This window comes from Drosophila mojavensis, unplaced genomic scaffold (genome assembly GCF_018153725.1).
Source record: "Drosophila mojavensis isolate 15081-1352.22 unplaced genomic scaffold, ASM1815372v1 contig_16, whole genome shotgun sequence".
NCBI lineage: Eukaryota > Metazoa > Arthropoda > Insecta > Diptera > Drosophilidae > Drosophila > Drosophila mojavensis.
In genome coordinates, this window is record NW_025318693.1 from 2,947,949 (window position 1) to 2,961,870 (window position 13,922).

Below are 13,922 nucleotides of genomic sequence, written 5' to 3' on the forward strand. Positions count from 1 at the left end.
ACATATGTATGTATGTATATACATAAGTGAGTGTACACAGTTGGTCAGCCTGAATCCGGGATACCCTACATCCGTTGCAGCCGCTGCACGTACAATAAATACACACAGTAAAATCAGAATGTTATCGACGCCACTGGTTGATTTAATTGATTTATAGACAACAGCAATATCGCAATTCGTTCCAATTTATTTCGGCTTGTTGTTGTCCGCAGAGAATTTATTTGGATTTCATATAGTTGACGATTGTTACATTAGAAATGAATATGCACGTGCAAGAGACAGCTGTGCGCAGTATTTGGTTGGCAACGCGATGTGAAAAACAGCTGTTCGCACCTCATCTGGCTCAAACAAGATAACCAATTCCAACTGCGACAATAACAACGGTAAATTATGCACAGTTTTGTTTGTATATTGTAAAAAATACACGTTTATTAGCGCGCAAATTTTAAAAGTATTTATATGTATCTGTGTGTGTGTAAGTGTTACAAAGTATTTATATGTGAAAATGTATAACAAAGTAAAAGAGAAACATTTAGCTATTTACACAAACAGACGGGAATATGTTATTCATAACTTTGCTTCATGTAAATAATTCATATAAACAGCTGCCCATTTATCAATACAATACAATATATCAATGAATTATACTAAGAATTATTGGCCACATTTACGGAAAGTTAGAAAATACGTGTAAAAACTCTTAACAGCAACATTGAGGTTAGACTCTTTCGCACTTGTTTCGCATTCGTTGATTGTTCCATTCCACTCGTTCCTTCTAGTCACTTTCATTCTCATTGTTGCGCAATGGGTGTACCCTGGGGGCTCAAGGCTTGCGCCGTCGTCGCCGTCAACGTGTTTGGCTCTGATTGGACAAACTCAATGGACGCCGAATTGATGCAGTAACGCTTGCGTGTGGGCTTTGGTCCATCCTCGAAAACGTGTCCCATGTGTGCATTGCAACGGGCGCATCGTACTTCGGTGCGTATACGTTCTGGATGTGCAATTAGTAGTAAAATATTGCCCCCTTTTTAATTTGTATTTTGCAAATGTGAGATTAATTGGGTACGTTCATTCATTTTTTTGTTTTTGTTTTTGTTTTTGCATAGATCGGGTTACGTTCCCATTGTTGTTTGTTTGTTTTTACAATAATTGATAATTGCATTTCATTGAATTTGTTCAGTTTGTTAAATTTGGTTTATAACAAAATTGAAAAGAATACAAAATTAATTGGAAAATAGGAGATATGAAAAGCAGAGAGACAGTGAATGAGAGGCCGGTTCAGTGAGAGTGAAAGGCGTCGATTCAAGCGATAAGAGCAATAGAAACAGAAAAAGTAACGGCGAAAGTATAATTGTGCGAAAGAGACAGCGAGACAAATGAGCACAGATGACAATTTAGATTTGCGAGTGCATCAAAAGAGACGATAAGCGAAGGTAGGTAGTCGAGAGAAAATAACAGTGGACGGCGTCGATTGAAATATGAAGTGTAGCGTAAAAGTAAATACAAATCAAATTAAATGTGTTGGTTATTATTACGAATGATTTAGTGTGTTTAAATTGATTGTTAATAAGCCATTTTATGCGTCAGGTGTAATGCATTGTAGATTAACAATGATTTTAAGGGAATGTGTGATCGTGTGTGTATGTTTTGTTAGCAAAACAGACCCCCAAAGAACGTTTACAGGCGGAACATTAAGTTTTAATATTGTTTTTTGTTTTGTTTGTTTTGTTTTTGTTTTTCGAAGCGAGTTAAAAAAAGAGAAATAGAAAATATACGAAAAATACACATTATTCAATTTGTTGGATATATATGGATCGTCTACAATAGTCTTGCAGTGTATTACATCAAATATAAATATAATATGAGTAAAAATAGCAACAAAAAATAATAAAAATATCAAAGAAAGCCAAATCAAATATGTTACAGATGAACCAAGAGAAACCAAGCAATGCGACCAGATCTTCCAACCAACTTTGATGCATAGATACATCCATATGTACATATAATCAAAATATATAAATATATACATGTAGGTAAAATACTCCTAGCCCAACAACATGTTTGATTAATGTGAGAAAACTAAAAACTATAATAATTAATGGAAAAAGCTTGTGCGTGCTTTAGGTTTACGATGAATGGAACGTTTGAAAACTCGAGATCTTTTTATAATTATTGAAGCCGCAATCAAAAATGGATGAACGAAATAACAAGATAAAAGAAAAATGGTTCCTTTAATATAAATTGAATTCCCCTCGTAAATACTTTTCATATTACACACTATGAGTGTAGTCGGCGCTGTATCATGAGTATTTCTGTTTTTGTTTGCATACATGTAAATAAAGTCCTATAACATTTTTATTATAAATATATGTACTATATGTACTTAACATAAAACATTTCTCTTTCTGTATGGATCTCACTTGGTTCTCATCATCATCATCATCAACATCATTATGAATAATTGATAACCCATTATTTTTTGGACGATGTCGTCGTCGCTGCTGCAGTTGAACTTTTCACAAAATCAATCGAGGCCGAGTTGATGCAGAAGCGTCGATGCTTCGGTGGAGGTCCATCATCAAACACATGACCCATATGGGCCGAGCACTTGGAGCAGCGCACCTCGGTGCGAACCATCCCTAACGTTTTTGAAATGACTACTGTTGTTTTAATCATATTATATTATGTTAGTTTTTGCAATTGTTTTCAATGTCAATTTCATAATTTGAGAAAGTTTCGGTTTTGGTTAGCAAAAAAGATGGTGGATAAAAGAATATAATACTCAATTAGGTAAGAATTAGTTAATGCTATTCAAAATTTGGATATAGTTGCACATTCATCCAACAGGACAGAATCACAAGTAACGGCACAAACAGTTTGACACTTAAGCAGCTCAACACTACAGTGAACACATGGATATAACACACGCATATATGTATGTAGATGTATATGTATGTAAATTGTAACATTCTAGCAGTCTAAACATATTGATTTTTTTTTTTTTTTTCAGGAACAACAATAAACGTAACAGATTTTAATTTTTGGGTTTTAACATACATTTCGATTTCGGCGTCTCTAACTATATACACTTTTTTTCTATATATGGCATACTCTTTTGTAAATATTTTATTTGTTGGGTGCTCAACTTGAACTCAATTAAAAATTGTTTGCAGTCAAAGTTTTTGTTGCGAAGCGACAAACAAATCAAATAAAATAAAAACTGTACAAAATAAAAATCAAATGCAAAACATTGAAAAGTGCTGAACGTATCTAAGCTAAATAGAAATCGAAATCGCTAATGCACTATATGTTGATATATAGCGCACATACCTGGTATACTGGCATCGCGATGCAATGTGACTTTGCCCTTATCGAGCACATCATTGAAAGCTGGCCAGCCGCAGCCCGAATCGTACTTGGTATCCGAGCTAAACAGATCCTGATGACAGACAATGCATCGATATACGCCCTTCTCGTAGTGTTTGTTATAACAGCCTTGAAAATACAGAAAGACATAGTTTAGAGCCAGGTTTATGTAATTAGTGTCAAGTTTATTCAAGCACACCTGTGAAGGGGCGCTCAGTGCCCGCCTCTTGTGTAACCTGATACTGCAGCGGCGTTAGACGTTTCCGCAGCTCCTCCTTGTTTACGGTAATCTTTTCACTTTTATTCTCCATGTTTGCTTGAAATGCGTTGGAATTTGTGTTCTTGTTGTTGGCGTTGCCGTTGCCCTCGCCGTTGTTGTCGCTGCTTTGACGTGAATCTGCAATTTAAGTCGAATCCGTATATTTAAGCTTGCGGTTAACGTTTTTTCTTTCGCAACAATTGAGCAATTTGTATCAGTTTACCATGACAATGTATGTATGTACAGTAAGTAGCTCCAAGTGTTGTTGCCCTAGCAAATTTAATACTTTTTTAATAATAATAATAATTTAAAATACTTAAGTGAAAAAAAAATATTTGCTCAACTACCAATTTTTAGTTTGAGAAAGTGGATAATAATAATAATTTAAAATTCTTAAGTGAAAAAAAATATTTGCTCAACTACCAATTTTTAGTTTGAGAAAGTGGATTTAGATAAGCAGTAATCATGGAGTATTGTACTCCCTCGTTCTTTAGCACTTGCATCATATACATCTCATATACATACATACATCGTCATATTCAAATCTATCTTATGATCTTTTGTGCGATTGTTCCCTATTCTTTTTCTTTCGCTCTTCAGCTTTGATACTCTTACTCCTTCACTCTTTATAAGATTATAATTGTGTTCTTTTGAAAATCAAGTAAATAGCGATTATTTTACTAGCCCTCACTAACTTATCAGTAGATTCGACGACAAAACCTTACAGTGGATCATAAATTATAAAACATAGACTTCGCCGGGCAAATGATAAGAAAGTTAATTACCCCCTATCAGCAATGATATGCATGAAATAGTTGTGGAAAAATAACTTGAAGCTCATAAAAATAAAGCAATGTTGCTGCAAACCAAAGCCAATCGCGCAATTTGTATACACAATGTTTGCATTAACAAGATGTAAACAAAATGCCCGCGACTATAGGCCGTTATATAAAATTGAGGAAAATGGAAGGTGTGAACAAATTTGTTGGGTCTTTGGAAACTGCATCGCTACAAATTGAGTGAAGAAACGCATAGGTTAAAAATAATTTTATGCTCCGCACTTAAATTAAGTGGAGCCCAATATAAACATAAAAAAACCTATGCACAAAATGTAGGAAAATTGGGGGCGTTTTTTGTTAAATTTTTCTTTGATTTGAAAAGAAAAACCCACTGAAGTGTGTCGCGCACAATATCAAACGATGAATTAATTTCGAAAAAAGAAAACAAATGCGAATTGTTGATCGAATAAAATGAATCAGTGTGCGCCTAAAAATAGCAACTAAATTGACAGCTATAAAGTGTGCAAGGTATTAATGTCAGCAATTCGAACTAGAAAATTGAACTGTAATTGGAAATTCGCCAATGGGCTGGCCGCATAAAAATCAATTTAATTGCGTTTCACTATAAATCACATCTATTGTATTATGCGGAGCCCGATTCGAGTCGGTCCAACTAATAAAAAGCTACTCCGCTATGCCCGTGCCACGCCCACCCAGCCCATCCCATCCTCTCGGTGTCGGACTCACCCGCAAAGGCACGCACGTATGGTAGTGCAGAGACAGCAACAACTCCGCTCTTCAAGTGATTCAAGTTGTACCTGTGCTGTTTGTTAGCAATAAGTGCGAAATTTCGTGCCCACGGTGCGTAGCGAGAAAGTGAAAACATTTTTCGAACGCCTCCAATTGACAACCGAAAGTCCGTATAACGAATAACGTAAAACAGCAACGGCGCGACTGCAGTTTGCACTTGGCACTGATGGGTTATTTAATCACATGTGAAAAAAAAAACAACTGGGAAAAGTCAATGTGAGTGTTGCTCTCACACCCACACACACACACTAACTAAACCAATATTTATGCAATTTTTCTCACTTCCGTGTTTTTATTATTTTTTTGGCATTCTATTTCTACGTATGCACGCTTGTTGTGTGTGTAAGTTTATGTGTGCACACAAACAGGGAGGGAAAGCGTATTAGAGAGAAAGCCAAGTTAATGCTTGCAGCTTGCTCAATATCATACGGTTGCCTACAAAAAGAAAATAAATGCATTCATTTTCTAGCTGATAGAATTTTTCATAACCATATAATTTAAAACACCAATTTATCAATAAAAATTCCTAATACGCCAGGCGCAAGGCAAACTAAAAACACACACACAATACATATTCAAACGTCGGTGTCCTTGAAGGGGCGCTGCGTCTAGGCCAGGAAAACGCTCACCTGCAAATATGTATATAATTTGGTGTTGCTTATATTGCTATTTTTGGCTTTTGTTTATAATTTTTGCAGTCGTTGTGATCAGCGCCCAATTTGCGTCTATTAGCCACAACTGCTATGTTTTCACAGCAACGGAAAATGAAAAACTAAAAAGCTACAAAACAGCTGCCTAAGAAAGTTGACAATGCTACCAGACAAAATCACCAAGCAAACAGCTGTTGTACCGCGCTGCCAACGATTAAAATAGTAGTTTTGGTCTGTCTGGTAGCACTGCAGATACATTTGTTTTGTTGGCTGCACGTATAGTTGTAATCTCTTGTAACTTTGTTCATTTTTGTCGCTAATATTAAAAGAAAAAAATATTAATTCGATGTTTAATTAATGGCAAATAGTCGGTGTAGATAGTTATAAGACGCGATGTGAAAATCTTGATTTGAAAACGAACAAGCAGCGACCACACGCAAAGAGGGCGTCAACAAAGGGCGGAAGAGCACAAAGAAGAAGAAACTAAAAAAAAAGAAAAATCAAATTCGACGCCTAACGAATATTTGTATTACTTGTTAGTAGTAGTTGTGATAACTACGTTGCCATGAGTAACCACAGATATCATCACGGCGGCGGCAGCTACATGCATGCACGAATGTCATATCCACATCACTTTACATACGTTTCCAGTTGTGTGAAATACCTTATCTTTTTGCTAAACTTTTTGTTTTGGCTGTTCGGAGGCCTGCTCTTAGCGATTGGCGTTTACGCATTTATGGATAAGTTGAAGGATGGCATTGGCTGGGTTCGATTGGAAACTATTTACGACGTTATCTTCAATATATCTTTAGTGATGATCATAGCGGGCATTGTCATATTTGTGGTCAGCTTTGCTGGTTGTTTAGGTGCTCTAAGAGAGAATACTTGCCTTTTGAAATTCTACTCGATGTGCTTACTGATCTTCTTCCTTATGGAAATGGCTATTGGTGGGCACGAGTTATTTTTTTGTTCACCGTCAGTTAACCTTAATTAATTGTGCTCTGTTTACAGCCATAATTTGCTTTGTATTCCCACAAAACATGAACTCATTTTTAGAGTTCCAATTTACTGATAAGATTATCCACTCATACCGTGATGACTCCGACTTACAGAACTTTATAGACTTTGCGCAACAGGAGTTCAAGTGCTGTGGTCTAAGCAATGCTGGCTACCAGGATTGGAGTACGTAGAAATTTTAAGTTTAAACTTCAGACATTTTTTAACGGTGTAATCTTCTAGGCAAAAATGAATACTTTAACTGCTCGTCGCCATCAGTAGAGAAGTGCGGTGTGCCGTACAGCTGTTGCATCAATGCTACGGATATTAGCTCGGGTCTAGTCAACATCATGTGCGGCTATGGTGTGCAGGAGCACTCGGTGGCTGCAGCTAGCAAACGGATATGGACCAGCGGCTGCATTGAAATCGTTCGTGTCTGGGCAGAAAGGAATCTGTATGTGATTGCAGGCGTTGCTTTGGGAATTGCGTTCTTGCAGCTCTTTGTAATTTACCTGGCCAAAACTCTCGAGGGTCAGATCGATATGCAGAAATCGCGTTGGTCGTGAGTGCCATAGCACCCGGTTTTCTACGGGTATCCTTTCGATGATTTCTACTACTACGACACTCAGATGTAAGCAGAGGGCAGCAAAGTAAACGGCCAGGCCGTGTCTGTGTCACTCTTGCTAATCCATTCTTCGTCAATCGTTAGTTTATCTGGTCCGTGCAATGCTCAAATATTTTTTCACAATCAAACATTATTTATACAATTTTACTCTTCTGAAGCTTTTTGCATTTCGAATATTATTGCCCTTCATTGCCATTTTCTTTGTTCTCAATGACTCAATATACTACTCCGAATACTAGCCCTTATATCTTAATCGTGTATACCTACATAAATAATCATAGAGAAATAATTGTATTACCAAATGCCACATTTGAAATGAGCATTGCCCATTTAATGCATGTTTATATGTAAGTATTTTAAATGGCTTATCGATCATAGACAAAATTATAATGAAATTAAAAGATTTTGATATTTCAACGCAATATTTATATGTTCTCGTTATCATAAAAATTAAAGACATAATGTACATAGATGTTAAGAGGGGTGTATGCATTTACTGTATGGCATTCGAACTAAAATTATAAGCCAATTTCAAATTGCATGCGCATTTATGTATGTATTGTATACCCAACACAATTAGTATTAGAATAAATATTATATACCTTATTGTATTGTAGTAGTACACTATTCAAAAATACTTATCTTAAAATATCGAACAAATATATGTGTATACAAATGACAGATACTAGATCTCTGATTATTTGTTTTGATTACGTTACTAGTATAGTAAATAATTTATTAAATATTTGAAGCCACCCTTAAGACTTTTACTTTAATTATAAGTAACAACTTTCAACATTTCTAAATGCGTAGCAATTTCAAAGTGAACAGATATGCTCATATATATGTATTTTTTTTTTGCTAAATCATCCATCTATATAATAAATACACATATTTTTTATTTCATCATTTGATGAAATTATATGCCAAGGCTGAAGATAATTCGAGCACCATCAAGATTACATTACCTAATTCAAGGTGACCAGATAAGACTTTGTCTCTCTTTAAACTAGCTTTTCTTGAAGCGTTAATTAACTCATTCCATTGAAGTATTTTGATAACGTGCGCTTTTCTTTATTATCTCTTATGACAGAGCAAGTAAAAAATATGTATGTATATTGAACAACTTTTAGTAGTTTATAATGCTGCGAACGCTTTCGCCACTGTGCATCAAATCGAAAGCTTCGTTGATTTTAGTTAGCGGCATTTCGTGCGTTATGAACTCATCCACAAGTAGATCTCTCTTTAGGTAGGCCTCCACTAGTTTGGGTACATCCGAAACGGAGCGCCAACCACCAAACGCAGAGCCCTTCCACACACGACCCACAACCAACTGGAATGGTCGAGTTGAAATCTCCTGGCCAGCACCGGCCACACCTATCACCACAGATGTGCCCCAGCCCTTATGCGTGGCTTCCAGAGCAGCGCGCATGGTATTTACGTTGCCAATGCACTCAAAGGTGTAATCAAAGCCGCCATCGGTCAAATCAATCAAATAGTTCTGAATAGGGCCCTTGTCAGCCACATCTTTGGGATTCACAAAGTCAGTGAAGCCGAACTGCTTTGCAAATTCGAATTTAGATGGATTGATGTCAATGCCATAGACCTTGCTTGCGCCAGCCTTTTTACAGCCAAGTCCAACAGCTAAACCTACGGCACCCAGTCCCCAAACGGCACAAGTGCTGCCTGGTTCTACCTGTATATAAAACAATGCTTGAGCTGAATATATAATATTATTTACTGACTTACCTTAGCAGTATTGAGAGCCGCACCATACCCGGTGGAAATGCCACAGCCCAGAAGACACACCTTGTTCAACGGAGCAGTTTCATTGACTTTGGTTAATGAAATATCAGCAACTACAGTGTACTCCGAGAATGTGGAGGTGCCCATGAAATGGAATAGTTGCTTGCCTTTGCAAGTGAAGCGAGTTGTACCATCGGGCATTACGCCAGCTCCCTGGGTGACTCGAATCTTCTGGCAAAGGTTAGTTTTGCCACTCAAGCAGAACTTACAATCATTGCATTGCGGAATGTATAGTGCAATAACGTGGTCGCCGGCCTTAAAGTTGGTCACGCCCTCTCCTACGCTCTCCACAATGCCAGCGCCCTCGTGGCCCAGCACAGAGGGGAACAGGCCCTCGGGATCCGCACCACTCAATGTGAAAGCATCTGTGTGGCACACACCTGTTGCCGTAAGCTTAATGCGAACCTATAAAGTGCATACATATGTATGTATAACTGTAATAGTTAGACTTTGGTATCGTTCTCGACATACTTCATGGGCCTTCGGGGGGGCCACTTCGATATCTTCGATAACAAGCGGCTTTTTAGCCTCCCAAGCAACAGCAGCTTTGCACTTGATAACCTAGAAGGAAATATACACACTTGTGTTTTAGTTAATTAAGTTATTTATTTTATACACACTTTTCCTTCAGTAGCGGACATTTTGTTCTAGCTATCTTTTTAATGGAAAAAACCCAGAACGACTGAACCAGAGCAGAAGCGGAATAGCGAATGTTAGAGATGTGAACAAACGCCAGCTATATGCTGGTTCCCCGAGGTTTTCCTCTCTCTTTCTTTTGTCGGTCATTGTGAATAATTAATATTGGTGGACCAAACTAGTACACGTGACATAAGCGCTGGAAAAAATATGTATTCCAACAAGTATTCAGAAACTGTTCGGCAATAATTTTAACCCATTTGCTATTATTAATCGATACTTTGCTAAGTTTTGGCGCCATAAACGGCAAGCCACTAAATATGTAAATTTATTAAACATATATATTATTAAAAATTTTATAATACCCTGCTTCCACTTATTTATATTTAGTATAGATTTCTGTGTATTTTATACAACAGCCATGATTATTAACCGGAATTATTAAATTACATATAAATATTTGTTTTTCTTGTCAAGTTTGTTATCGATGCATGGTAGACTCTGACGGCGAAATTAAATATCGGGTGAATTGCAAAAATACCAAATACATTCAAAATAACGTTTTTGGTTTAAATTCAAATTGAGTGTTTCACTATTTCCCTTTAAAAATTAAAATAAGATAGATGATTAGTATGATTTTTATTAAAAGTGATCGCACTTTTGATTTAAAGATGTTAGTTGGCTTGTTTTTACTTTATTGTTTAGCAGCTGTTTGATTGCATTTTAAAACAAGTTGATGCGCCTGCGTAAGCTTGCTGTAAACATTATTCGCCCAACCCAAAAAGGCGGCAACGTCAAGGAACGCCAAATCAGCACAAGGACACCGAGTTTGTATGAAAAATCAATAATTACATAGCTACCGAGACGCACAGCCGGAAGTGCATTTTTATGCTTGTAACGTTAACTGCAGCGGATAAAAAACTAATTTTATTACATAGATGGTACTAAAAAGATGTAGATTGTGAATACACATAATTTTATATATTGCTTGAGTACAAAATGGTTGGTAAAGGCGCGTTGACCGCAGATGTGACAACAACAAAGGAACGCCCTGTTTTCATTCCACCACGAAAACGTCAACAAAACAAAGCCGAGGCTAAAAAACAAAACTATGTGGATCACATAGTTAATGTGCAGGTATGTTCACTTATTATTGCTATCAGTTTTAACAATAAAATGCATGTATATATTTCTATACATATCGTATCGTAAATAATATATGTATATATTTTCAGCAAAACCGAACTAAACTCTCGCCCTCGAATCCAGGTCTCGAGGAAGAGTTGCTCAAGTCGAAATTGATAATAAAAAATAAACAGCCATTGCCTCAGCTACCCGGTGAACAGGGTGACACAATCGCCAGCACCAACTCAGCCAGTTCCACTCAACAGAGCAATAAATCAGCACGCTCTGCCAACAATCTGAATGAGCTGCAGAATTTTGAGTCCATTTCGCAGGGCACCAAGTCCACATCCCAGCGCCATGAAAGCAGCACCGTAACACCCAGCAGCTGTTGCTATTCAGAGAGTAGCCTGGATGCCAAGCTGAGCAAATCGCAGGACTGTCTCAGTCTGAGCAATCGTTCATCGTCGAAGAAGCGAGTTAATATACGCACCTCGGACTTGCCACATGTGCGTAGCGGACGAGCTACGCCGGACATTGCCAACTATGAGGATCTGGAGTCGGGCGAAACCAGTGTGCTAAACACCTATGATCAGAGTCTAGAACGTTATCAGACACGCAAGTCGGGAGTCGATGGAAGTAACTATTTAACTATGACAGGTGGGTACAAAGATATTTCAGTTCATTGCACTCGAGTTCATCGTCATTATCTCTGTTTAGGCACCATTAAGAGGGGTCGCAAGAAAGGTCAGTCCATAGATCTGCAGATAAACATCAGCCGGGAGGAACTGGAACAGCTTAATGCCCATGCCATGGCGACTGAGTCGCACAAGGGTCAGAATCTCTGCTGCACTTGCAGCTGTGGTGTTGGTCTACACATCTTTCTCATCTCGCTAATATGTTTACCCTTTGTGACTATCATCTCGGCTGCTTACTCATTTTACATCGGCACTTTGACCTGGTATAATATGTTCAACTACTACTGCGAGGAGAAGTCGTATTTGCACAAGATCTTCGTCACGCCCATACTTTTCCTGGCTTATCCATTGGCTATTGTTCTCTGCACTTTTGGGCTGGGTTTGTATTCGGGATTTAAGCAGCTGAGTCTGCAATACAGCAGCTGGGTGAATGACATAACCGATATAGAGAAGGGTTTCTATGGCTGGTTGTGCGGCTTCTTACACATGTCCGATTGTAGTCCCTACGAGGTGGTCATCCTGACTGATATATGCGTGGCTCCACAGGACCCCCAGCGGCTACACATTAATAAGCCCAGGCAGGAATTATCCATGTAAAATCAAAGAATCGAAAAAAAGTTATTAACAAAAAGCAGCGCAAACCGTCAAATCCAATAAAAGTGCTGGGTGCATCCATAAATGAATTTGGGTTAGGTTGTAGTTATCTAGTTAGCTTTATCTCTCAACATACATATATATGATTTATGATTTTTTTATATTTTCTATATATTTATATACACAATATAAAACAAATTGAATAGCAAGCACCGCAGTAGCCAACAGCATATCGAAATACTTTTTGTGACGGTTTCGATTTTCGACCATATGTGTGATAAACGTAATTAGAAACATAAAAAACAAAAACATCAGTTACTCAAATCTATATCTATATCAACAAAACTAAAACTAAAGTTCGATGCATTTAGTTCCATTTTGGCCAAATTTGTTCCTTTCATAACTTTCTACTGCAAGTACACACAAATACATACATACAAATACTATCCAATTTATAGAATCTAGACATTAAGTTCCTTTTATTGTAAATCCACATATACATACATATATAATCAAATAGTCATATATATTCAATGTCAAAATTTAGCGTTTTTTGTTGATTTCCTTTCAATGTTTAAGTCAAGGCCAAATTTACTCCAGAGATTACGATTGCATTTACAAATATTTGCATTTATATTGATATAAACCAAAGTGAAACTGCATAGTAGCTATAAAGCATTTTCTTAAGCATAAGCAAGCAACTTTTTTAGTCTTAAGTACCAAAAATACAGCCAATAGTAGAGGCTAACATATAAATAAATTTGAATGATATGCGATATAAGCAAATGTTTTTAAATAGACATTCTAAAATGTAAGTGGTATACTTAATAAAAAATAGCTAACTGCGTGGCGCTGAATATTATATACCCTGTCAGACATATTGAGTCGTGAACGATCTTGGATCTTTACGTTAATTTAAGTTTATGGACAAAAAGTTTTTAAAAAAAAAAAAAAAAAACTATTTTAAGTGCAATGATTTTTGTATTTATTGAGTCAGGTTAAGATATATGTATGTAAAAAAATATTAACAACTTTTTCCTAAGAACAACAGATTGGTTCTCGCCAGATCGTTCCTATGACAGATTTATGATATAGGAATGCGATCTAGCCGATTTTACAATATATGTTGCCTGTAACAATTTGGAATATGATCTGATCAGTTTCGAAGACTGTTATGCATTGAAACGATATGTCGATCATGAATATATACATACGTACACATACAAATAAAAAGACGTTCCCATTAAAGTGTTGTCCATGCACTGTGACTAAATTAAAATACTCTTTGCGGCAGCCAATGGAAAAATATACTTGCATATATATTACAATTACTTAATTAGTTTGAGAAATAAAGAAAACAAAAACTATAATTGAGAATAATTTGACCCACTTGTTATCAATTTTTGTTATCAGATTGTTATCAGATATATTGTATTATAGCTTATTAATTTTAATTGCTTTTAATCTGTTCGCCGCACCTCGTTCGTATAAGGTAAATATTGGATGAAATGATAAGATATACTCTTTAAGCCAATATTGCCCTTCACATTATGAAAAGAGAATAATAAACAATAATATACA

The 13,922-nt window shown here is 36.6% G+C and overlaps 4 protein-coding genes and 1 long non-coding RNA gene across 10 annotated transcripts; 3 read left to right on the forward strand and 2 right to left on the reverse strand.

Annotated features, from left to right (window-relative positions):
• The first annotated feature begins 300 nt into the window (after positions 1–300).
• On the forward strand, positions 301–3,250 carry LOC122756832. Of its 2 annotated transcripts, none has more exons than XR_006356675.1 (3): positions 301–383; positions 2,508–2,951; positions 3,011–3,250. It is a non-coding gene; the product is annotated as an uncharacterized LOC122756832 (long non-coding RNA). The 2 variants fall into 2 exon arrangements; XR_006356676.1 differs by having other exon boundaries at positions 2,508–2,935.
• On the reverse strand, positions 532–6,009 carry LOC6573622 (methionine-R-sulfoxide reductase B1). 5 transcript variants are annotated; one of them, XM_001999652.4, is made up of 4 exons: positions 5,844–6,009; positions 3,566–3,763; positions 3,331–3,495; positions 532–1,024 (listed from the first exon to the last, which is right to left on the reverse strand). In XM_001999652.4, the coding sequence occupies exons 2-4, from the start codon at positions 3,675–3,677 to the stop codon at positions 792–794; spliced, it is 510 nt and encodes a 169-aa protein (XP_001999688.2). In that variant the 5' UTR covers positions 3,678–3,763; positions 5,844–6,009; the 3' UTR covers positions 532–791. The 5 variants fall into 5 exon arrangements, with proteins under 5 accessions (XP_001999688.2, XP_015022517.1, XP_015022519.1 ...); XM_015167031.3 differs by lacking the exon at positions 5,844–6,009 and adding an exon at positions 5,152–5,612 and having other exon boundaries at positions 532–991; XM_015167033.3 differs by lacking the exon at positions 5,844–6,009 and adding an exon at positions 5,152–5,610.
• A 90-nt stretch (positions 6,010–6,099) lies between these two features.
• On the forward strand, positions 6,100–8,166 carry LOC6573621 (tetraspanin-33). The gene is made up of 3 exons (XM_001999651.4): positions 6,100–6,811; positions 6,876–7,046; positions 7,104–8,166. The coding sequence occupies exons 1-3, from the start codon at positions 6,430–6,432 to the stop codon at positions 7,424–7,426; spliced, it is 876 nt and encodes a 291-aa protein (XP_001999687.3). The 5' UTR covers positions 6,100–6,429; the 3' UTR covers positions 7,427–8,166.
• A 369-nt stretch (positions 8,167–8,535) lies between these two features.
• On the reverse strand, positions 8,536–10,039 carry LOC6573620 (alcohol dehydrogenase class-3). Its single transcript, XM_001999650.4, has 4 exons — positions 9,912–10,039; positions 9,763–9,852; positions 9,235–9,696; positions 8,536–9,181 (listed from the first exon to the last, which is right to left on the reverse strand). The coding sequence occupies exons 1-4, from the start codon at positions 9,930–9,932 to the stop codon at positions 8,615–8,617; spliced, it is 1,140 nt and encodes a 379-aa protein (XP_001999686.1). The 5' UTR covers positions 9,933–10,039; the 3' UTR covers positions 8,536–8,614.
• Positions 10,040–10,624: 585 nt separating this feature from the next.
• LOC6573619 lies at positions 10,625–13,555 on the forward strand. Its single transcript, XM_001999649.4, has 3 exons — positions 10,625–11,064; positions 11,163–11,709; positions 11,770–13,555. Exons 1-3 carry the CDS (start codon positions 10,927–10,929, stop codon positions 12,342–12,344), a joined length of 1,260 nt encoding a protein of 419 aa, XP_001999685.1. The 5' UTR covers positions 10,625–10,926; the 3' UTR covers positions 12,345–13,555.
• The last annotated feature ends 367 nt before the right edge of the window (positions 13,556–13,922 follow it).

Bases quoted from the DNA above. Each gene is read 5' to 3' on its own strand.
- LOC6573622 (XM_015167033.3), bottom strand. From the start codon at position 5,290: ATGTTTTCACTTTCTCGCTACGCACCGTGGGCACGAAATTTCGCACTT. The intron at 3,496-3,565 runs GTGTGCTTGAAT...TGTATTTTCAAG, and splicing joins CACTGAGCGCCCCTTCACAG to GCTGTTATAACAAACACTAC. The intron at 1,025-3,330 runs GTATGTGCGCTA...CAAATTAAAAAG, and splicing joins TCGCGATGCCAGTATACCAG to GGGGCAATATTTTACTACTA.
- LOC6573621 (XM_001999651.4), top strand. From the start codon at position 6,430: ATGAGTAACCACAGATATCATCACGGCGGCGGCAGCTACATGCATGCA. The intron at 6,812-6,875 runs GTGGGCACGAGT...CTCTGTTTACAG, and splicing joins CCTTATGGAAATGGCTATTG to CCATAATTTGCTTTGTATTC. The intron at 7,047-7,103 runs GTACGTAGAAAT...GTAATCTTCTAG, and splicing joins TGCTGGCTACCAGGATTGGA to GCAAAAATGAATACTTTAAC.
- LOC6573620 (XM_001999650.4), bottom strand. From the start codon at position 9,932: ATGTCCGCTACTGAAGGAAAA. The intron at 9,853-9,911 runs GTGTGTATAAAA...ATTTCCTTCTAG, and splicing joins TGTCCGCTACTGAAGGAAAA to GTTATCAAGTGCAAAGCTGC. The intron at 9,697-9,762 runs GTATGTCGAGAA...TGCACTTTATAG, and splicing joins CCCCCCCGAAGGCCCATGAA to GTTCGCATTAAGCTTACGGC.
- LOC6573619 (XM_001999649.4), top strand. From the start codon at position 10,927: ATGGTTGGTAAAGGCGCGTTGACCGCAGATGTGACAACAACAAAGGAA. The intron at 11,065-11,162 runs GTATGTTCACTT...ATATATTTTCAG, and splicing joins ATCACATAGTTAATGTGCAG to CAAAACCGAACTAAACTCTC. The intron at 11,710-11,769 runs GTGGGTACAAAG...ATCTCTGTTTAG, and splicing joins TAACTATTTAACTATGACAG to GCACCATTAAGAGGGGTCGC.